At 45.8% G+C, this 23,700-nt stretch overlaps 1 protein-coding gene across 4 annotated transcripts in view; it reads left to right on the top strand.

Moving 5' to 3' along the window:
- hmcn2 (hemicentin 2) overlaps window positions 1-23,700 on the top strand; it is a 247,232-nt gene that overhangs the window by 154,306 nt on the left and 69,226 nt on the right. For all 4 annotated transcript variants that reach the window (XM_033049217.1, XM_033049218.1, XM_033049219.1 and 1 more), the window contains 10 exons: window positions 906-1,051; window positions 2,630-2,780; window positions 3,487-3,702; window positions 6,158-6,271; window positions 16,097-16,284; window positions 17,131-17,227; window positions 18,716-18,877; window positions 20,107-20,220; window positions 21,814-22,019; window positions 23,301-23,382. In XM_033049217.1, the coding sequence (XP_032905108.1) occupies window positions 906-1,051; window positions 2,630-2,780; window positions 3,487-3,702; window positions 6,158-6,271; window positions 16,097-16,284; window positions 17,131-17,227; window positions 18,716-18,877; window positions 20,107-20,220; window positions 21,814-22,019; window positions 23,301-23,382 (1,476 nt within the window). The remainder of the gene's footprint in view (window positions 1-905; window positions 1,052-2,629; window positions 2,781-3,486; window positions 3,703-6,157; window positions 6,272-16,096; window positions 16,285-17,130; window positions 17,228-18,715; window positions 18,878-20,106; window positions 20,221-21,813; window positions 22,020-23,300; window positions 23,383-23,700) is intronic.

Here is a 23,700-nt window from a genome sequence, read left to right as displayed (position 1 = left end):
AGTAACAGGAAATAAGCTGTTTTTAAGTCTAGACATCGGGGTTCCCAGGCTCCCATATCTTCTCGCAGAGGAAGAAGAGATAAAAGGGAAAAGCAGCTTGAATGAGTGGCTTGGGATTTTGTTGATTTTGCTGCTATCTTCTGGTGGAAGTCCATCTGACTTGGGCGTTGCAGCTGTGATCGGGCATTTTCCTTGCCCTCTTGCATCTAACGATTCCTAACCTCCCCCGCACCCCTCCCCCAACTGATGGCTTGACAAGCCATGAATCCTGGCTCCCCATCGTCCTGCATCATTCAAACCTTGAATAGATTTAGAACCGTTAAATGTTTCAATGTATTCTCTCTCTCTCTCAGCGAAAAGCAATGTCACCCAAATATTTATAACATGAAAACAGAATTGGTTTCTCTGAGGTAAACAAAAATGCTGGAGAAACTCAGCGGGTGAGGCAGCATCTATGGAGCGAAGGAAATAGGCAACGTTTCGGGTCGAAACCCTTCTTCAAACCTCTAAAGTGTGAACTTTTCTCTGAAGTGTGTTCACAGCAAAACTCTAAAAGCTAATCCTTAGTTCCCGGAGAATCCCAAAGCGTTTGCAAACTCACAAACATTTCTTGGAAAGGGAACTGGATGGGCTAGGAACTGTACCAGTCAGAAGGCAAATCTAGGCTTGGTGCAATACTTGTTATGTTCAAGATAGACACAAAAAGCTGGAGTAACTCAGCAGGACAGGCAGCATCTATGGAGAGAAGGAAAGGGTGATGTTTTGGGTTGAGACTCATCGTCACCCATTCCTTACTCCAGCATTTTGTGTCTATCATTGGTTTAAACCAGCATCTGCAGTTCCTTCCTACACTCTTGTTATGTTCAACAAGGCAGACAATTTTCTTGAAATCTCTCTTGTCTCAGTTCCTCCGCAGATCGTGAAGGATGGTGGGACAGTGGGAAATTTCCGTGTGACTCAAGTCAAGACCAAGGTGAACACCTCACTGACCCTGACGTGTGAATCGTGGGCAGTGCCAGCTCCTGTTCTCCAATGGTACAAGGACGGGCAGGTAATAGCCACCAGCGGGCACAAAATGTGTTTCTCCGTCACTGATCTGCATGTTCACAAAAAGTCACCTGGAGACGACGGGTTGCAACTGATAGATTCCCCGTTTTTTACTAAAATTTGCAACAGGATTCTCACAATCCCAAAATCCAAAGAACTTGAGACAGATCTGAAAAATTGAACGTATGAAATAAAATGTTTATGTTGAAACAGCTATTATGGTGAACAGCTATTTTTAGCAGTGTGCAGAGTTCCATGGGATTCACTGGTTATTCAACACTTCCAGAAAATAATTCCAGGAATGTCTGGATGAAAGCATCAACAATTGAACCATTATGGACAAGACAACCATACCCTGCTCCCCTCTAGTCTCCGTTGTCAAGGGGGAGTTTAAGGGGAAATACCCCTTCTACTGCCGTCCACTGGGCCTTTTTGCAGTAGATCCACAGGGATCTAGATAGGCACATGGATATGTAGGGAATGGAGAGATATGGATCACGTGCAGGCAGAGGAGATTAATTTTACATGGCTATGGTGGGCCGTTGGGCCTGCTCCTGTGCTGCACTGTTCTGCGTTCTGTCTCAGCTGCAAACAGTTGAAGCTGGTGTTTCCAAAGCTGAGTAGTTGTGGTTCATTCATCTTGGTTCTTGGTTCTTGGTTTCTTGGTCCTCCAAAATATTATAAAAATGGAATTTAAACTGGAGGTGGTGGAGGGAGGACTTATCTGCACTTAATAAAAAAATAAGTTTAAAATATATTGTAATTAACTTTATTTTATGTAATAAATAATACGCTCGATGTTCTAGGTGGTCAATCAATGAAATTATGTGCACTCCATGGAAGCAAGTTGCCATGGGCAGAGATTAAATCGTATTAAAGGGCCTGTCCCACCAGCATGCAATAGCATGCGTCTAGCACGACCAAACGTGGTCGCTTGAGGCGTACGGCCTCACGTGGCCGGTCCCACTTCGATCGGCGGAGGCAAATGGAGTTGTGCGGGGCTGGTCCCGACATCGCACGGGGCTCCAAAAATCTTGCACTGTCTGAAAATTCCGCACGCCAACGGCCTGTCGGCCCGCAGCCGCATTGAGGCCGTACGCAGCGTCTCGACGGGCGTACGCAGCGTCTCTGCTTCGTACGCAGCGTCTCTGCTTCGTACGCAGCGTCTCGACGGCGTACGCAGCGTCTTGATGGCGTACGCCTAGTGCGTGGCGTTGCGCGATGACGTCACCGCTCGGCGTGCCGTTTCGCGTTGACGTCACCGCCCGACGCCGTGCGACGTCCAAATTCAGTCGGCTCGCCTCCTGCCTAGCTGATTGGTGAGTTTGACGTAAATTACGTCACGCGCGACTTTGCGCGTACTTACCGTGAACTTAGCGCAAACTCCGCTTCCGTTTGGTCGCGCTAGACGCATGCAATCGCATGCTGGTGGGACAGGCCCTTAACTCAGAGATTAACTCTGAAGAAGGGTCTTGACCTGAAACGTTACCTAACCATGTTCACCAGAGATGCTGCCACTCCCGCTGAGTGGCTCCAGCGTTTGAGTCTTTACTGAACTATTACAATGTTACTCTTACTCCAGTTGTTGACAGGGACTGAACATCTCCAGATTCTCGACAATGGACGCGTTCTCCAAATCAAACACACAAAGGTGTCGGACACAGGGCGTTACACGTGTGTGGCCACAAACATTGCAGGGGAGGATGAGAAGGACTTTCACGTCAACATTCAAGGTCAGCAGCCGTTCTGGAGGCAGCAGCCAGTGTTGGTGGCTCCTCGAAGCCCAGACCTCTCTGCAACTTGCTCTTCTCTCGGTTTCAGTCTCCTTGTACCCCCCGTGTACAGTTCCAGTTTACCTGTCGCATCCAGTGACGTGTCTGGGCTGCCATGTAGAACAACGTGCCTGCTACTGAGTTACAAACCGGGAACCTGCCCTGGACCGTGAGACCTTAGACTTTAGAGATACCACGCGCAAACAGGCCCTTTGGCCCACCGTGTCCGCGCCGCTCCAGCCATCACCCCATACACTAGCGTTCTCTTACACACTAGGGACAATTTACAATTTTACCAAAGCCAACTAACATACAAACCTGCATGTCTCTAGAATCTGGGAGGAAACTGGAGGATCTGGAGAAACCCCATGCATGCGGTCACAGGGAGAATGCGCAAACTCTCTACAGACAGCACCCGTAGTCCATATCGAACGTGAGTCTCTGGCACTGTAAGGCAGCAACTCTACCTTTGTGCCACTGTGCGGCCCCCAGGAATGCTGAGACACTAACTAGTCATGAGACACTCAACATTAGCTATGATGACAAGTAGCATGACTTGTTGTCGGGATCTAGTTCTTTCTCAATACTTTAAATGAGTGGGATTGTATTGCAGTACTTCATAGATTGATTAAGTTGTAATCTTTGGTTTTCCCTCCACACACTGCAGTGCCTCCCATCTTCCAGAAAGCCCATGGAGTGAACGCTGCCTGGGAGGTGATATTTCGGGAGGATGAAGTCGAGGATATAGTGGAACGGCGGGAAGTGCTCGTGAATAATCCAGTGTCACTCTACTGCGAGACTAACGCCATTCCACCACCCAAGCTCTCCTGGTCCAAGGATGGCCATGCTCTCTCAGCCACGGATGACATCCTGATTCTTCCAGGTACAGTAGCTTGCCCCTGCCGCAGCCCATTGCTTCTCCAGGACTCTTCACTGAGCTGAAGAAGTCCAAAGAAGAAGCATCCTCAGTCTTCAAGAAGGAACTGCAGATGCTGGAAGATCGAAGGTACACAAAATTGCTGGAGAAACTCAGCGGGTGCAGCAGCTGCACCCGCTGAGTTTCTCCAGCAATTTTGTGTACCTAGCATCCTCAGTCTGGTGTGTTTCCTCTTCCCTGAGCTGTTCCACTTTGACACCACACCTGCACGTTACAGATTGAAAGACCCCTAGCGGGCCACGGGCCACTTGGCATTGAAGACCACTTCCACAATTACACCACTGCAACTCGGGTGCTATGGATGGATACATCCCCCCAACTATTGGTCCCAACTTTCAAAACAAATTTAGGAAGATGGTGGAGGCCTTCTGAGAATCTATGATCTGGACCATAATTCGATGCCCATCACGTTCCATATTTCCCTTTCATCCTCTTCCACCTGGCTCCTTCCACTTATATTCCTCCCTCTGGCTTTACATTTCACTTCTCTCCTTCTCTGACACCCATTAGACTTCTTTTGGGGATGATTGGGGATGATCAGCCATGATCACATTGAATGGCAGTGCTGGCTCGAGGGGCCGAATGGCCTACTCCTGCACCTATTGTCCATTGTCCATTTTCACCTCTATCTTTTGTCACTTACTCCACCCATCTGCCATTCAAGCCCCTACCACCCTCCCTCCCTGTAGTGGAGGTGCTGCCTCACAGCACCGGAGACCTCGGTTCGATCCTGACCTTGGGCGCTGTCTGTGTGGAATTTTTTTTCCCACATTTTTTTTTCAAGATCAGGTTTTCTCCAGGTGTATTGGTTTCCTCGCATACTCCAAAGACATGTGGATTCGTAGGTTAAGTGGCCTCTGTAAATTTCCCCTCGTGTGCAGAAAGTGGATGCGAAAGAGGGATAACATAGAACTAGTGCGAACGGCCGATCAATGGTCAGCGTGGGCTGGAGGGCCTGTTCCCATGCTATATCTTTCAGTCAATCAAAACAATGTTGCATCCGCTGCCATTCAATCATTGGTCCCCCATCTTACAGCATTCTGGTCTTTTTAAATACTGAGAGGCCAAATGATCATGATAGACAAAAAAACACAACTCAGCGATCAGGCAGCATCCCTGGTGACATTATAGGTTAGGACCTTTCTTCAATCACCTATCCACATATCACCTCTCTTTAGAGATGCTGCCTGACCTGCTGAGATCCTCCACCACTTTGTGTTTTTTTTTGTAAACCAGCATCAGCAGTTCTGTGTGTCTACATTATATCACCAGAGACCAGCTCTTAGGCTCCTAGTAGGAGCATGTGGCTACCAAGCACCAGAACAGAATATAGAACGGTACAGAACCTGGAGTATTGCGTACAGTTTTGGTCTCCTAATCTGATGAAAGACATTCTTGCCATAGAGGGAGTACAGAGAAGGTTCACCAGACTGATTCCTGTGATGTCAGGACTTTCAGATGAAGAAAGACTGGATAGACTCGGCTTGTACAAGCTAGAATTTAGAAGATTGAGGGGGGGATCTTATAGAAACTTACAATAATTCTTAAGGGGTTGGACAGGCTAGATGCAGGAAGATTGTTCCCGATGTTGGAGAAGTCCAGAACTAGAGGTCACAGTTTAAGGATAAGAGGGAAGTCTTTTAGGACCGAGATGAGAAAATCATTTTTTACACAGAGAGTGGTGAATCTGTGGAATTCTCTGCCACAGAAGGTAGTTGAGGCCAGTTCATTGGCTATATTTAAGAGGGAGTTAGATGTGGCCCTTGTGGCTAAAGGGATCAGGTGGTATGGAGAGAAGGCAGGGATGGGATACTGAGTTGGATGATCAGCCATGATCATATTGAATGGTGGTGCAGGCTCGAAGGGCCGAATGGCCTCTACTCCTGCACCTATTGTCTATGTTTACAGGAATGGACCCTTCGGCCCACTTCCTCCATGCCGACCAAGATGCCCCATTTAAACTAGTCCCTGCCTGGCCTTTTCCTGTCTTTGGCCCATATCCCTCTAAATGTTAGTTTAATTGAGATTAGACATACAGCATGAAAGTAGGTCCTTCTGCCCACCAAATCCACGCCGACCATCGATCACCCGTCCACACTAATTCTATGTTATCCCACTTTCTTGCTCCACTGCCCACACATTAGAGGCAATATATTGAGGCCAAATAACCAGCACATCTTTGGGATGTGGGAGGAAACCAGGGCACCTGGAGGAATCCCACACGGTGACGGGGAGAATGTGCAAACTCCACACAGACAGCACCCAAAGTCAGGGTTGAACCCTGGTCTCTGGCGCTGTGAGGCAGCAGCTCGACCAGTTGCATTTTTGTCATTGGGAACATGTTCTTTGAAAAGAATGTTTCAAACAATTCGCTAAGATGTGAACTTTGACCTCTTGACAGGAAGCCACATCCTGCAGATCCCCCGGGTGCGTGTGGATGATGCTGGGAGATATACATGCCAAGCTGTCAATGAAGTTGGCGAGGACAAGCTCCACTATGAGCTGGTTGTCCTGGGTGAGTGTCCAAATGCCAAGAGTCCACTGGTCTCTGCAGAATCCATGGTGGGGTTGAGTGAATGCTGGTGTTTTGCTACATGTCCGAGTGTGTTCTTTCATTGTACTCTTGAACCTTTGACCAGTTCACAATTCGTAATGGTATTGGTTTATTATTATCACGTACTGAGACACAGTGAAAAGCTTGTGTTTGAGTGCTGTCCCGTCAAATCAAATCAAACTACACATATGTACAATCAAGCCACGCACAAGTGCAACAAATAGTGTCAAGAGAAAAATGCTAGAGTATAGAATACTGTGTGGCAGCAATTTGAGCATTACATTTGCAGAAAAAAAGTCCAATTTCTGTAATGAGGTAGGTTGGAAGATCGGGATTACACCCTCGCTTATGGAAGGACTGTTAAGTCGTCTGATAACAGCAGGGAAGAATCTGTTCTTGAGTCTGGTGGGACGTGCTTTCAAACTTTTGTATTTTCTCTGCAATGGGAGAGGGGGAGAATGAGAATGACTGGGGTGAAAAAGGTCCTTGATTATGTTGGCTGCTATCCCGACACAGTGTGTAGTGTAGATGGAGTCTACAATAATGTGGACAGCTCTCTGCCATGCTCCTGCCTGATTACCCTTCACTCTCCCTCCTTTGTGGAGGAAGGGTTGTGCTAAGGCTGACAAATAGATGCAGCACATTCCACATAGGATATTTGGAATGGAAATAGGCCATTCAGCCCATCTATGCCCCAGTTGAGCATCTCTCTTTGTTTCTGCATCTAAATCAGGCACCTTAACTCCTCTATTCCCTTTTCCCTCCTATGCTTTTCCAGCTTTATATAGAGTCATAGATTCATACAGTACAGAAACTGGTACTTCAGCCCGACTCATCCATGCTGACCAATATGCCCCATCCAAGCCAGGCCCATTTGCCCACATATGGCCCCCTTCCTCGCTATGTACTTGTTCAAATGTCTTTTAAGTGTTGTTATTGTACTCAAAACAACGACTTCATCTGGCAGCTGGGTCCATAAGCCCACCATCAATACCATTTGCCCCAACCACTTGAAAGAGACTGCTTTCACATCCATGCCGCTCTTTAGATAAGTTTCTTCTCGGTTCATCTTTCCCATCCCAATCTTCCATTTATTTCCGGCCACAAGTGCACCATCTCGCTATCATCATCTGGTATAAAGTGCAGGAGCCTGAAAACCGTAACCACCAGGTTCAAGAACAGCTTCTAACCAGGCTCTTAAACACTGCGCAACACTAACCTCAGCGACTATGATATTCTATGGACCATGTCTTTGACTGCACTGCAGACTTCCCTTTTACATTATCGTGATTACCTAGTATTACTATTATTAATTTGCTGTACTATAGATTATTATATATTTATCCGTGTTATTGCATTTACCAGCCTGTGAAGCTGCAGCAAGAAAGAATGCTGTTGTTCTGTTATCGGTACAAATGACATTTAACCACTCCTGATTCTTTGTACTTTTCAAGGATATTACACCACTCTGCCTTTAAGTTCTTTGATAATTAAATGTTGTTCCTTTTTGCTTTTCTGCCCCCTTTTTTTGATAACATTCTCCTGAAACCTTTGTATCCTCTCTCTTTCTGCTCACCAGCCTGTATGCTCAATAGAGGTCCCTTTAGTTCCTGATTTGCAGTGCTCTCGGCTTGTTGCCTTCACCGGCAGAGGCAGTGCCTGATGCAATGCGCACTGCTGTCTGGCTGGGTTTCCAGATGCTGGGCGATGGAACATCACTCACACTCATTAGATTCAGTGAAGCAGTAAATGAGTCAGTGAGCGAATATCTTGCTGCAGTCAGATACTGCAGACTGGCGATCTTACGAAGTGTAGAAGTTCAAAAGGGGCAGACATTTTGTAAAATTTCAGCTTGCTTGTGATAATAATAAATAACTTCAATATCATGGTAGATGAACATTTCATGATTTTCTCCTTAATAGAAAGTCATTAAAATTCCTAAACAAATGTCAGCATTCCTTCTTATTCCTAGTCTTCTTCTAATCTTATATATTGCTATATTTCATTATTCAAATTTTAAATCCTCCTTCATTTCAGCAATAGTAATTTATTTAGCCTTTTTCCTCAGCTCCCAGCATTTATTCATTTATATTTAAACAATTGACAGGTTAATGTGCAGCCTCAAAGGCATAGTTTAGACTCAACCAAGTGCAAAGGGCTGTAAGATCTAAACACAAAGTGCAGGAGCAACTCAAGCCTGATCTTTGGAGGGAATGGGCGACATTTCAGGTTGGGATCCTCGCAGAGAATCAAACTGAAGAATGGTCCCACTCTGAAACGTCACCTATCCATCCCTTCTTCAGAAGCTGCCCGACCTGCTGAGCTGCTCCAGCACTTTGTGTGCTGGATTCCAGCTTCTGCAGTTGCTTGTATCCCCTGCAAGATTTAATCGCTGAGTTTATCTTACTGTGTGCCTTGGTTATCAAGGAGCAGAAGGCATTCAATGCCTTTGTTATCAAGTGTGCCTTTGTTATCAAGGAGCAGAAGGCATTCAATGACATTAAAAAGTTCAGTAAGGGTAAAAGAAGCGACAAGGCCAATCAAAATTAATGATCAGTTTGGACATTTTAAGTCATTATTCAAAACATATACAGAATAAAAAAATGACTCTAATCACTGGGAGAGATTTTAACAATCCCCACACAATGTTGCTCTTCCTTGAACTCAGTGGGCTGTGTATAAATTTGACGTGTTGAGAGTTAGGTTAAAATTGCCCTTGTTCAGGTCAATGGTTCAGTTAAACTCCCCATCTGAGTGTCTAAAGGCATGTCACATTGGTACTCTTGCAAAGGCTTGCGGAATTGCGTTACGAAGCAGGAAGGTTTTCTTTTCGAACTCTTGAGTGGTTTGGAAAGCGGCCACATTGAAGAGCTCCAGATAGTAATGAGCAGAAACACAGAGAGCATGTCTCCCGACCCCAAGAAACTGAAGACACACGGTTGTAAAGCCAACCTGGCAGGAGACCAACATCCATAAACTTAACCAGTGGGGATTGTACCACTTAGTCATAACTAAATGCCATGACCATAACACCAGGTAGGTCAGTGGCACTGGATCTGTTCACTTGTCCATATCACTTCCCTCTCCTTTTCATCAATCCCACCTTACTCCCTCAGCTTCATTATTACTGTTTAGTTTTCTATGTTGCAAATAAAATTTGAAAATTAAATTATAGCAATAAAACAATGAATAATATAGGATTAGAATGAGAAGAGTTTAATACAATAGTCACAACACCGCTGTAGGAATTAAATTCTCCAATTTCAAGTAATAACCCCCCTACCCTCTCTCATTTTCCATTTCTTCCACCACCCCAGTCACTCTGCTCCTTTCCTCTCCTCCATACACTCATCTGGAGGACTCGGAGATGGGAGAAATACTAGGGGGCCGAGGATCTAGTGAGAGGGAGGAAATCCACATTAGTCAGGAAATGGTGTTAGGTTAACTGTTAGGACTGAAGGCAGAAAAATCCCCAGGGCTTGATGGTCTACATCACAGAGTACTCAAGGAGGTGGCCGTAGAAATCGTGGATGCATTGATGATCTTTTTCCAATGTTCTCTCGACTCTGGATCAGTTCCTGTGGACTGGAGGGTAGCCAATGTAACCCTACTTTTTAAGAAAGGAAGGAGAAAGAAAACAGGGAATTATTGACCAGTTAGTCTGACATCGGTAGTGGGGAAGATGCTTGAGTCGATTATTAAAGATGTTTATGCAGCACATTTGGAAAGCAGTGACAGGATCGGTCAAAGTCAGCATGGATTTATGAAGGGGAAATCATGTTTGACTAATCTGGAATTTTTTGAGGTTGTAACATGTAGAATGGATAAAGGGGAGCCAGTGGATGTGGTGTATCTGGACTTTCAAAAACACTTTGACAAAGTCCCACAAAAGTGATTAGTGTGCAAAATTAGAGCACATGGTATTGGGGGTAGGATATTGACATGGATAGAGAACTGGTTGGGAGACAGGAAGCAAAGAGTAGGAATTAACGGGTCCTTTCCATAATGGCAGGCAGTGACTAGTGGCAGGGGCGGAAAACCCGGGGGGGCCAGAGGGGACACGTCCCCCCCATGTTTTGAGAGGTGGGGGACATCCCCCCCAAGTTTTTGTAATCCCAATTTAAAAATCTCCGCTTTTAGCGCTGGACTGAGCCTCCGAAGCCTCGCGCGTGTGTGTGAGTGTGCGCATGCGCGCGTGGCCGCCAAAAAATGGTGTCCCCCGTCCCCTCCATGTTTTGATAGCGAGTTCCGCTCTTGACTAGTGGGATGCGGCAAGACTCAATGCTGGGACCCAGTTATTTACAATATATATTAACGATTTAGACAAAGGGATTAAATGTAACATCTTCAAGTTTGCGGATGACACAAAGCTGAGTGGCAGTGTGAAGTGCGAGGAGGATGCTATGAGGCTGCAGGGTGACTTGGATAGGTTCGGTGAGTGGGCAGATGCAGTATAATTTGGATAAATGTGAGGTTATCCCCTTTGGTGGCAACAACGAGAAGGCAAATTATTACCTGAATGGTGTCAGTTTAGGAAAAGGGGAGGTGCAATGAGATCTGGGTGTTCTTGTACATCAGTCACTGAAAGTAAGCATGCAGGTACAGCAGGCAGTGAAGAAAGCTAATGGCATGTTGGCCTTCATAGCGAGAGGATTTGAGTATAGGAGCGAGGAGGTCCTACAATGCCCTGGTGAGACCACACCTGGAGTATTGTGTGCAGTTTTGGTCTAATTTGAGGAAGGACATTATTGCTATTGAGGGAGTGCAGCAGGTTAATTCCCGGGATGGCGGGACTGACATATGATGAAAGAATGGATTGACTGGGTTTATATTCACTGGAATTTAGAAGGATGAGAGGGTATCTTGTAGAAACATATAAAATTCTTAAGGGATTGGACAGGCTAGATGCAGAAAAAATGTTCCCGATGTTGGGGGAGTCCAGAACTAGTGGTCACAGTTTAAGAATAAGGGGTAGGCCATTTAGGAGTGAGATTAGGAAAAACCTTTTCACCCAGAGAGTTGTGAATCTGTGGAATTCTTTGCCACAGAAGGCAGTGGAGGCCAATTCACTGGAAGTTTCCAAGAGTGAGTTAGATATAGCTCTTAGGGCTAACGGAATCAAGGGATATGGGGAGAACGTGGGAACGGGGTACTGATTTAGGATGATCAGCCATGATCATATTGAATGGCAGTGCTGGCATGAAGGGCTGAATGGCCTTCTCCTCCAACTCATCCCTTCACACTGCTTTTTCACTCCTCTTCTCTCATTACCTGACACTCTTTTGTTTCCTTTTCACCTCTAGCCTTTGTCACTTACTCCACATCTGCCTGTCACCCCTTCCTTCACCTGTGTCCATCTATCACTTGCCTGACCCTCTATCCCGCACCTACCTCTTGTTTCCAGCTTTCTCCCCCACTGCAATAAGGAGGGTCTCGACACAAACCATTGCCTGTCCATTCCCCTCCACAGAGGTTGGCTGACCTGCTGAGTTCCTCCAGCACTTGTGTTTTAATGGAATAACTGGTATTTTTATTTAAAGATGTGTTGATTTTGACGAATTCCTCAATTAAAGGATTGGTATCTGCGGCAATGATGATGATCCTGACTTCAATGCACAGTTCACACGATGCTATTGACTGCTGTACATCAAATAATGACATCCCAGCTGCTGCTATGACCACCTCCAGTCTGCTTCAGCTGTTTAAATGCTTCACAACATCATTTAGTTCATGCAATTTATTTTAAAATATTTTTGCATTACAATTTGTTCATTTAAAATAGAAGAGCATAATAATTAAAATCTCAAAACGTACGAAAATCTAGATTACATTTTTTTTTTACCATCACAAAGCAAGAATTACGGCCATGAAGCCAATCTCAAGGGCTGTGAAAATCATCAGATTTCTGATCGCTTCCATTACTTTGCCAGAGAAACGCAGGGAAATTCCAAGCACGTGTGAGGAATTTATTGGCCGCTGTGGCAGTGTGGACAACTTGTCTGATAGACAGACCGTGGGGCTCCCCTCTCAGCGAGGAAGGGATATGGGCCAGACCCAGGATAAACAAGTAACTGGAACCAGAATGGGTCTGTGTTAAGGTTTATTTCAAAGGAAAGCCATGAATCCTTGCACCGTAGGAGGTGAATTCTTAGTTGACCTTTAGCACCTTTATCGAGAATTTATGAGGCCACGTAGAATTGTAAATGTATTATATATTAATTTAAGATGTCGATAAACAAACAAGAACACAAATCTTAGGAGCTCAGCAAAATCTCACTAAAACATGTGCAAAACATGAAGTACAGGAAGAACTCAGTGGGTCAGGCAGCATCTGTGGAGGGAATGGACAGACAATGACCTTTTTCCTGACTTTATCCCGACCTTTCCCTTCAGCACTCTCCTTACCAAAAGATGTTGTGCAGTGAATGTCAAAGTAATTCACTGGCTAATGCAGGAGCCTAGATAGTTATTTATCTCCCTATTTGGCGTATCTTGAAGACGTTGATGCCGACAGGAAAGATTACTGCAGATATTTGGTGTGAGTTTTTGAGGGATTTGCTGCTGGTGATCAGTCTCTGAATATCTTCAGGGACATCGAGAGTCAGGAACATTTCATCAATATATTTATGCTAAATCCACTCACAACCAGGAGGTATGCCACTGAACGTACTATGTTTAAACTGAAAGGTGTTGAAAATATTCTTAAACACAAATTATTTGCAGGGCTGTTTAAATCTGCGGACCATGGAGTTGGGAAATGGCTTTGGAGCAGTGGGAAGTGTAACACTGCCACCAACAGGAACATTGGTGACATTGTTCTCCAGCTCTGCTGAAGTCATTGGCATTTAATTTCAGAAATCAAGAGTTGAGAGTGTTTAATAGTCAGGCACTGGGAATGGAACAATGAAATTCTTACTTGCTGCAGCTCAATTAATGCAATAACATAACAAATAATTATACAATAATCAATAATACAAGAAATCATCAGTTATACTAGGTAACCAGACCACGAACTGAAGTATGTATTACAACCTATAAAAACTCCACTGTGGTTTAATGCTGAGGTTGGGTTAGGGTTATGTAGACTTTACAGATACAGTGTGGAAACAGGCCCTTCGACCCACCGATTCCGCGCTGACCAGCAATCACCCCGTACAGTGGCGGACTGGGTCTAAAAATATTGGTTGCCAGGAGACAAAGGGGGCCCACTTCATCAGGGGCCCACTTGATATAGGGGGCCCACTTCATCAGGGACCCACTTGCCATCGGGCAAGCTGACACCCTGGCCAGTCCGTACACTAGCACTAATCCTACACTCTGGGGACAATTTGCAATTTTACCAAAATCAATTAACCTACAAGCCTGTATGTCTGTTGAGTGTGGGAGGAAACCAGAGATCCAGGAGAAACCCCACGAGATCACAGAGAGAACGTACAAACTCTGTACAGACAGCGCCCTTAGTCAGGATGGAGCCCGGGTCTCTGGTGCTGTCAGGCAGCAACTCTAACCGCTGCTTCCCTATGTTGCGGTAGTGTTGTGCAGAGTGGTTCAAAAGCCTGACAGTTGCCGGGAAAAAGCTAATCTTAAACCTGGAGGGCACAATTCTCAGGCTCCAGTACTGTCTTCCTTATGGTAGTACTGTAGCAGGATGAGAGCGTGGCCAGGATGGTGTAGGTCCTTGATGACTTTAGCTACCCTTTTGAGATTGATCCCTTCGATGGTGGAGAAGTCAGTTCCTACGTTGGACCGGGCAATATCCTCAATCTCCTGTATTTTCCTTCATTCAAGTTACTGAACCGGGCTGTGATGCAAGCAGTCAGTGTGCTCCTTACCTGTAGACCTGTAGAAGTTCAATTGATCATTTGACTGGAAATGTACTACTGCAGTTGTACAGGGTCTTGGTGAGACCACACCTGGAGTATTGCGTACAGTTTTGGTCTCCTAATCTGAGGAAAGGCATTCTTGCCATAGAGGGAGTACAGAGAAGGTTAACCAGACTGATTCCTGGGATGTCAGGGCTTTCATATGAAGAAAGACTGGATAGACTCGGCTTGTACTCGCTAGAATTTAGAAGATTGAGGGGGGATCTTACAGAAACTTACACAATTCTTAAGGGGTTGGACAGGATAGATGCAGGAAGATTGTTCCCGATGTTGGGGAAGTCCAGAACAAGGGGGTCACAGTTTAAGGATAAGGGGGAAATATTTTAGGACCGAGATGAGAAAAACATTTTTCACACAGAGAGTGGTGAATCTCTGGAACTCTCTGCCACAGAAGGTAGTTGAGGCCAGTTCATTGGCTATATTTAAGAGGGAGTTAGATGTGGCCCTTGTGGCTAATGGGATCATGGGGTATGGAGAGAAGGCAGGTACAGGATACTGAGTTGGATGATCAGCCATGATCATATTGAATGGCGGTGCAGGCTCGAAGGGCCGAATGGCCTACTCCTGCACCTATTGTCTATGTTTCTATGTACATATGGAGCCACGTTGCGTGTTTTAGCCATTTTAGCAGATTCATACCCCTCCTCTGTTGCACCACCATACCTCCAGTTTGGCAACTTGTGGTTGCAGCTGACCAAAGCAAATTTGAGGGAACGCTGCACAGCAAAATGTGCTCAGCTGAGAATTTGTTCTTGATCAGTCATACATATGGCTTTCACTGGAGCCGGGAACCCTGACCAACTGCTTATTTACTCCACGAAGACTGGCTGGCGTTTGAAGCAGTTGCCTGAAGCACCAGCCTCCAAAAGACAATGCAGCCTCTTGAATAAAATCAGCAGGCAGGTTGTGTTCAATTGATGATAATCCTCTGGGTAGGCGGTGCTTATGTGCATATTATCTCCTCTACTACCCTAGCACCTGACAGTAAACCTGAGCTGTTCAGATGATCCAGCTCTGGGCCCCATCAGAGTTACTACAGTTTATTTATGGCTGAATTACTGGAGTCCCACAAATGCCCTGTCAGTGAAAATCATATTGGATCATAATTGATCAGTGCAGCATAACTACAGTCATCTGCTAGCCCAATGTTTGCATATCGTGATGGTTCGGCATCTGGCTTCCAGGTCTCCCTTTCAACTCTCCGCGCTCCGTTCCTATGTTCAAGTTAAACCCATTCCCAGGCTTCCTTTAAGCTCAAGACCCAACTTTCCCAACTTGAATTGAATTGAAAATATAGCATTCCCAGTGGGCCCACGCTGTCCATCAATCACTTGGTCACTTTAGTTCTATCTCATCCCACTGTCTCATCCATTCCTGATACGCGAGGGAGGGGGCAATTTCACAGGGGCCAATGTACTGACAAACCCGCACGTCTTTGGGGTGTGGGAGGAATCCAGAGCACACAGAGAAAACCCACACGGTCACGGGGAGAATGTGCAAACTCCACACAGACAGCACCCAAGGTCAGGAATTTACCTGGGCCTCTGGCACTGAGAGGTAGCGGCTCTACCATCTGTGCCACTGTGCCATCTCATAAGCTGCCCGATTCATTGGAGAATTTATTACGCAGCTGTGTAACACCGAGAAAGACATGAATAGACTAATGTATTGGTATATGAATAGGAATAATGTCCAGTAGTCCAGATTATCCACCCTCCGGCAAAACCAAAGTCTCCCGGGTGCCGATTAAATTGAGTTTTACTAAATTTCAGGCCAAATATAATTGTTTCATTCCACCTGGTTTCCTAATGAATCCCAACCATTCCTAGTTACAAGAATGAAATATTATTATTTGTGACCTGTCTTTTGTAAATCAGTAACCAGCTCCTCTCACCCTGTCCAGTCCCTCCCACCATTCCTGCAGGAGGCGAGGGGTTTGGAGAGGAGATTACGCTGACTGTCAACGCAACAATCCAACTGCGTTGTATGGCAATTGGGAGCCCGGAACCTTCCATTACCTGGCTGAGAGACGGGCAGCCCATCACTACAGATCGGAGGCATCAACGTCTCGACGGTGGCAAAATCCTCCAGGTGAGACCTCTGGAGATCAGACGAATAATTGCATTGTATAATCATTTAATTGAGATATAATTACTTTCGGAAAACCGAGTCTGAAGAAGGGTCCCCACCAGAAACGTCGCCTGTCCTTTCCGTCCACAGATGCTGCCTGAGTTCCTCCAGCACTTTCGTGTTTTAGGGGGGGGCTCAAGATTACAGCATCTGCAGTTCCTTGTGTCTCCTGGGAAGGATTGACAAGATGGACGTTGAGGGACAGTTTTCCCAAGCTGGAGGAACTAGAATGATGGGTGCAATAGGATGAAGCGATATATGTTGGGACATCTAATACCAGCAGGACATGTACGACATGATATGATATACAACTTTAGTTATCCCAGCAGGGAAATCGATCTGCCAACAGTCATAAAAACACAAAAATACGTGAAACATGAAATGAAAGTGACGAGTGGAAAGGATTGGGCATGTGCAAAGATTGTGAGGGGGGGGGGGGGGGGAGGAGAGTCAGTCTCACTCTATCCCACTGCAGAAGGGGGAGGAGTTGTACAGTTTGATAGCCACAGGTAAGAAGGTTCTCCTGTGGTGTTCTGTCCTGCATCTTGGTGGAACCATGTATCAGGGTGTCTGGCACCGTGAGCAGGCAGCTCCACCAGCTGTGCCACTGCGGTATAGGATTTGGTACAAGTTAGCAGAAGCCTTCCTGAATGGCGGAGCACATTAGAAAGGTTGTAGAGATTGGTCCTGTTCTCACAATGAATGTACCTGCTGGGATCAGACCCGGTGAGCATTTTTCCATTCCGTGAGCCATGCTGAGTTGTCTTCCGATTGACCGACCCGTTGCGTTTGATTCTTCTTCTGCAGATTCACTCGGTGCAGCTATCTGACACAGGTGACCATATTTGCATTGCAGAAAACCCAACGGGATCTACAGAGAGACGTTTCAGTCTCCGCATTCAAGGTAATGGCCTTTGCTTTTTGAAAACCTGCCTTAGACTTTAGAGATACAGTGTGGAAACAGGCCCTTTGGCCACCGAGCCCGTGGCGACCAGCCTGTACGTTAGTACTATCCTACACACTAGGGACAATTTACAGAAGCCAATTAACCTACAAACCTATGTGTCTTTGGAGTGTGGGAGGAAACTGGAGCACCCAGAGAAAACCCACGAGGTCACAGGGAGAAGAGCTTAACAGCTTTCACAATGTTGAGACCGTGAGTCTTTAGTGATGGTGGAGGGGCCATACTATCAGTATCAGGAACATAACAGACCCTGTGCTTTTCACATAGGAAACCATGCTAAAATATATTTCTGCAGCACAGGAAAGACCTGGACCCAATGCCAATGTGATGAAGTTTAGGCAGTGTATTTAATGTACTAATATTTAATCAAACATATCAATTTAGGGAATTGGGTCTCCGCATTACAATGCACTAGTCAAAGATGTATAGAGCATCTGTGAAAAGCTTTTCATTTATGAGATAAGTTTCACCATTAGTTTTTTCATCTCTATTTCCATTCCTGACATTCTTAATTTTATTAATACCATGCCAGCAGTAGTTCCTCTGAGCTTCCTGCATCTTTATCAGGAGCATGACTTTTCACCAGGATCTTACCTGGGCTTGTGGGCTTGACTTATAGGGAGAGGTTAGATAGAGTGGAACTTATTCTTTGGGGCACAGGAGGCTGTGGTGTGACCTTATTGATGTGCACAAGATAATGTGAATGCTCGCAGTATTTCTCCCAGCGTAAAGGACTCCAAAATTAAGAGATCATAGGCTTAAGATGAAAGGGGATTTAAAAGGGATCTCATGGGCAACTTTTTCACTCAGAGAGTAGCCCATATCTGGAAGAGCTACCAGAGAAAGCTATAGAAGTGGATTCAATTGTGCTTTTTAAAAGGCATTTGGACAGATAAATGGATGGGAGTGGTTTGGAGAGCAGCCAGATGCAGCCAAATGGGATTAGCTCAATATGCATTCTTGTCATGATGCATGGACAAGATGTGTTGAATGGCTTGTTCTCGTATTGTACAGGTCTATGACACAATCTAAGATGGAGACAGATGCAAACACACAGTAATGACATAAGATATTTTCCAGTAATTTATCTATTCTCTACCTACATCTGTGTCATAAAATCATAATATTAATAAAGGCAAATAAATTTGATGCATATTTGTTGTAGGTTAATATTTACCTTTTTGAACAAATCATTTCATAAATGAAGGTAGGACATTCTGATCGCGTTGGTCCTGTGGAATGTGGAGGCTGGTGTTGGTGCCGGGACCAGGCAGCCCTGATTCACATCTTGCTTCTCTCTGTGTAGAAAGGAACTGAGCCTGCGTGAAGAAGGGTGTCGAGCCGAAATGTCACCTATTCCTTTTCTCCAGAGATGCTGTCGGACCCGCCGAGTTACTCCAGCTTTCTGTGTCTATCTTCTCTCTGCAGTGCCTCCAGCAGTTCTCGGCCCCAATCCTGAGAGTGTGAACGTTGTGGTGAACAATCCCGTTTGGTTGACGTGTGAATCCCGGGCAGTTCCTGCAGCAGACGTAACGTGGCACAGAAACGGAGTCCTACTGCAGTTCAGCGCTGACATCCTCTTTCTCCCAGGTGACAAGAAAAGCCAGAGTGGGCATGGGCGGAGCAGGCCGCCCTGTCACCTCTCACAAGTTCACAAGTTATACAGTAGGAGTAGATTTAGGCCATTTGGCCCATCGAATCTACTCCGTCATTCAATCATGGCTGATCTCAGCCTCCTCCTCTCATTTTCCTGCCTTCTCCCCATAACCCTTGGCACCCGTTACAATCAAGAATTTGACTATCTCTGCCTTAAAAATATCCACTGACTTGGCCTCCTACAGCCCTCTGTGGCAAAGAATTCCACAGATTAACTACCCTCTGACTAAAGAAGTTCCTCCTCACCTCCTTTCTAAAAGAGCGCCCTCTAAATCTGAGGCTACGACCTCTGATCCTGGACTCTCCCACCAGTGGAAACATTCTTTCCACATCCAAGCCAAGCCGTGTCAATTTGGAGGAGGCTATCCATAGCCCCCCCTTCTACAATTCATGATGTCACTGGAGAAAGGTCCTGACCTGAAATGTCTGTCTATTCCTCCACCAATGCTGTATTTAGGGAGATTCCAGCTTCCGATTTTGATTTTATAGATGTTAATAAAATCACGAGGGTAATAGATAGGGTGAATGCACAGTCTTGTTCTCAGGGTAGAGCCATTTAACATTAGAGGGCCCAGCAGGGAACTGTACACAGCATTGTGCCTCAGGAAGATGCTACATGTTTGTTCTGACGAGACATAGTTTTAAATGAAAAGCCTACACGACTTGCACAAATATCGTTTTTAAAAGCAAACGAAGTGATAACAGGATGCATTCTCTTGAATATGGAAACCTGGAATTCCCCTGTAAGCACATCAGAGGAAGATCAAAAGACTGAATCTCAATCACAAATGGCTCTTGATTAAGTTTAGTTTAAATGTAAAGACACAGCATGGAAGTATGTCCTTTGGCCCACCGGGTCCACATCACCCTTCGATTACCCGATCACACTATTCTATCTTATCCCACTTTCTCATCCACTCCCTGCAAGTTAGGGACAATTTACAGAGGCCAATTAACCTACAAACCTGCACATCGTTGGGAAGTGGGAGGAAACTGAAGCACGTGGTCACAGGGAGAACGTGCAAACCCAACACAGATTAACCCAAGGAGCAAACCACTGTTTCTACAATTTAGCAGAACAGATTATTTTGTGTGTTATTTTAGTTGTCTCTTTGGACAACAGTAGCATGTTCTTTGATCATTTCTTCCCATCTCCGTTCCAGGTGATCATGTCCTTCAGATTCCCAGAGCAAGGACTGAGCACAGCGGCAAATACACCTGTGTTGCTACCAACGCAGCCGGCAGTGATGAGAAGCACATCCACCTCCACGTGAACAGTAAGTTCCATCGCCCATATGTATGTGGGGAGTAGATGCTTAACAGGACACGTAGAGACCAGCCACTGAAAGAATAGCACTAATGGCATCCATAAACACCATCTACACTCTAAATTGGGCCCATCCCAGTCATAGCCCCAGTAAAGCTCTCTGACCGACAAGATGAATGAATGAGTGAGTGAATGAATGAGTGAGTGAGTGAGTGAGTGAATGAATGAATGAATGAATGAATGAGTAAATGAATGAATGAATGAGTGAGTGAGTGAGTGAATGAATGAGTGAGTGAGTGAGTGAGTGAATGAATGAATGAATGAATGAATGAGTGAATGAGTGAGTGAATGAATGAGTGAGTGAATGAGTGAGTGAGTGAATGAGTGAGTGAGTGAATGAGTGAGTGAATGAATGAATGAGTGAGTGAGTGAATGAGTGAGTGAATGAATGAGTGAGTGAGTGACTGCATGCATGAGTAGATGCGTGCGTGCGTTCGTGCGTGCGTGCGTGCCCTGCCTGCATGCATGCGTGCTTCGTGCGTGCGATGGCCTGCCTGCATGAGTGAGTGAGTGAGTGAGTGAGTGAGTGAGTGAGTGAATGAGTGAATGAGTGAGTGAGTGAGTGAATGAATGATACTTTATTATCACCAGTGACATGTCACGGTGAGATTCTTTGTTTTGCATACGCAAGAATGCAAAGAGTCGCCACATATGGGGCATTGACAAAGTTACAAATTATTCCATGGTGGAGAGACACCACATCACAACTGATGATCAATGGGTTGAGTATGATTATCCTCCAGGTGAGTTCTTACTATGGGCCTTGTGATGGCTGGAGAGGCCGATCCTGGAGTCGCAGACTTTATGTCCGTTCAGGTGGACGCCCATGCGTGCCGACTTTTACCGTGGGGAGGGAGACTGGTGCAGGGACAGCCACCACACTGTCCTTGACTGAGACAAACCCGGGTCTACCAGCATGGACTCCACCGCGGTTGGGAGTCGCTCCGAGCTGCAGCTTTCTCAGCCATTGTGGTGCTCCACCCACTAGCCTGCCACCACCCTGCTCTGCCTGTTTCAACGTTGAGCTCTTCTTCTTGGACCGCGCTTTGTCAGGACCACCCCCCCTCGACCTGCCCACCAAGGTCATAGATCCTGCCAGGAGCACAGCTCCAGAGGGTTTCGCTCTCAGGATCTCAGGCACATGTAGGCTTCCGCAACGTCAAAGTGGAGACCCTCGGAGAAGGGTACATCAGCCTAATAACCCGATTTAGTATTTAGACCGTAGAGATACAGCGCCATCAAGTACGTCTTTCGAATGTGGGAGGAAACCAGAGCACCTGGAGAAAACCCACGCAGTTACCGGGAGAATGGACAAAGTCTGTACAGACAGCACCTGTGGTCAGGTTCAAACCCGGGCCTGTAAGGCAGCAACTCTACCACTGCGCCACCGTGCCACCCAGGTGTTCACAGTTAATCTTATGGATGAAGAAGAGAGAAGGGTAGATCTAAGCAAGATGTGGAAACTGCTTTGGATGCAACCGTTTACACTCACAGATGGTATATTAATTTTTAGTCAATGTCTTCTAAATTTTCTGCTTCAAAGCCCCGCCCACCATCAAACAAGATGGCGATCGATACTCGGACACCATCACAGTCCGTGTTGGGGAAAACGTCGCTCTCAGATGTGAGTCCGATGCTACCATTCCAGTTTCTACCATCGTGTGGTACCTGAATGACCACCAGCTGCCCTTTGGAGATGTCCCTCGCATCCGCCCCGAGGGCCAGACACTCCACATTGAGGATGTTCAGGTAATGTCCGTGTTCGGTATTTCAAACATGAGCTATTTGCCTAGGCCTACCAGATCTCCTGGTTGCTAAACACTTTTAACTCCTCCTCCCATTCCCACACTGAGCTTTCCGTCCTGGGCCTCCTCAGAGTGAGGCCCAACACAAATTGGAGGAACAGCACCTCATCATTCGTTTGTGCGGATTACAACCCAGTGGTATGAATATTGATTTCCCTCAAATCAAGTAACCCTTGCTTTCCCATTCTCTCTCTCCGTCCTCCCCCATCCTGGTTTTCTGACCAGTTTCATTGTCCTCCTGATGAAATATTACTGATTGTAAGCCTCCTTGTCACCTTACCCCTTGATCACCTTTTCACACCTTACCATTCCATATCTCTATGTCTCCCTCTCCCCTGACTCTGAGTCTGAAGAAGGGTCTCGACCCGAAACGTCACCTATTCCTTCTGAAGAAGGGTCTCGACCCGAAATGTCACCTATTCCTTCTGAAGAAGGGTTTCGGCCCGAAACATTGCCTATCTCCTTCGCTCCATAGATGCTGCCTCACCCGCTGAGTTTCTCCAGCATTTTTGTCTACCTTCGATTTTCCAGCATCTGCAGTTCCTTCTTGAACACCCATTCCTTCCCTCCAGAGATGCTGCCTGTCCCGCTGAGTTACTCCAGTATTTAGTAACTATTTAATTGTTACTTGTTCACATGGATTCATGATAGTTAGCATGGACATAGTCAGAGAGCTGTACCGCACCTAAACAGGCCTTCCGGTCCACCTTATATCTGTCCAAAAGCCTATTCAAAGTCAATTAGTATTATCATTTGCGGGTAATGTCACCTCACATTTGAACTCGGTTGAACATAATTATAAATAGAACAGGTAGTTGAGGCAGGTACAATAACATTTAAAAGACATTTGGGCAGGGACATGGATCGGAAAGGTTTAGAAGGATATGGGCCAAACCATGGGCAAATGGGATTAGTTTAGATGGGGCAACTTGGTCAGCATGGACGAGTTGGGCTGAAAAAACGGTTTCCGTGCTGTCTGACGTTATGATGCTTTTCTGGTGTCCCATCTCACAGACTCTTGGAATTAATTTTAGAAGACTGAGTACAATGTACTGACATGACTATTTACCCCATTTTTCTGTTTATAAGTTTCTGATTAATTTTTTGGCACTTGTGTTTCTGAATTATTTTTGTGACTGAATTTTCCTCTTACTCTTTCAAGCTCCATATATACAAGAGCTACACATCCTTCATCTAACTCTATTTTGGCTTCATCTGGTTTCAGGTCACGGATTCTGGACAATACACATGTAAAGTCACAAACTTGGCAGGACATGTGAAAAGGACCTTCAGGTTGAATGTTCACGGTAAGGTCAGGGTGCATGTGGAGTATCAAGCACTTGTCTAATCTGTGTGTAGGAAGGAACTGCAGATGCTGGTTTGAAACTGAAGATCGACACAAAATGCTGGAGTAACTCAGCGGGACAGACAATAGACGACAGGTGCAGGAGTAGGCCATTCGGCCCTTCAATGTGATCATGGCTGATCATCCCAATCAGACAGGCAGCATCTCTGGAGAGAAGGAATGGGTGATGTTTCAGGTCAAGAGCCTTCTTCAGACTGAGAGTCAGGGGAGGGGGAGGGGGGTTAGGGTTTACAGTCTATGTTTTGGTCTACAGTCCCTG

This window comes from Amblyraja radiata, chromosome 32 (assembly GCF_010909765.2).
Source record: "Amblyraja radiata isolate CabotCenter1 chromosome 32, sAmbRad1.1.pri, whole genome shotgun sequence".
In the NCBI taxonomy this organism is placed as follows: Eukaryota; Metazoa; Chordata; class Chondrichthyes; order Rajiformes; family Rajidae; genus Amblyraja; species Amblyraja radiata.
This window is presented reverse-complemented; position numbering and strand designations above follow the sequence as displayed.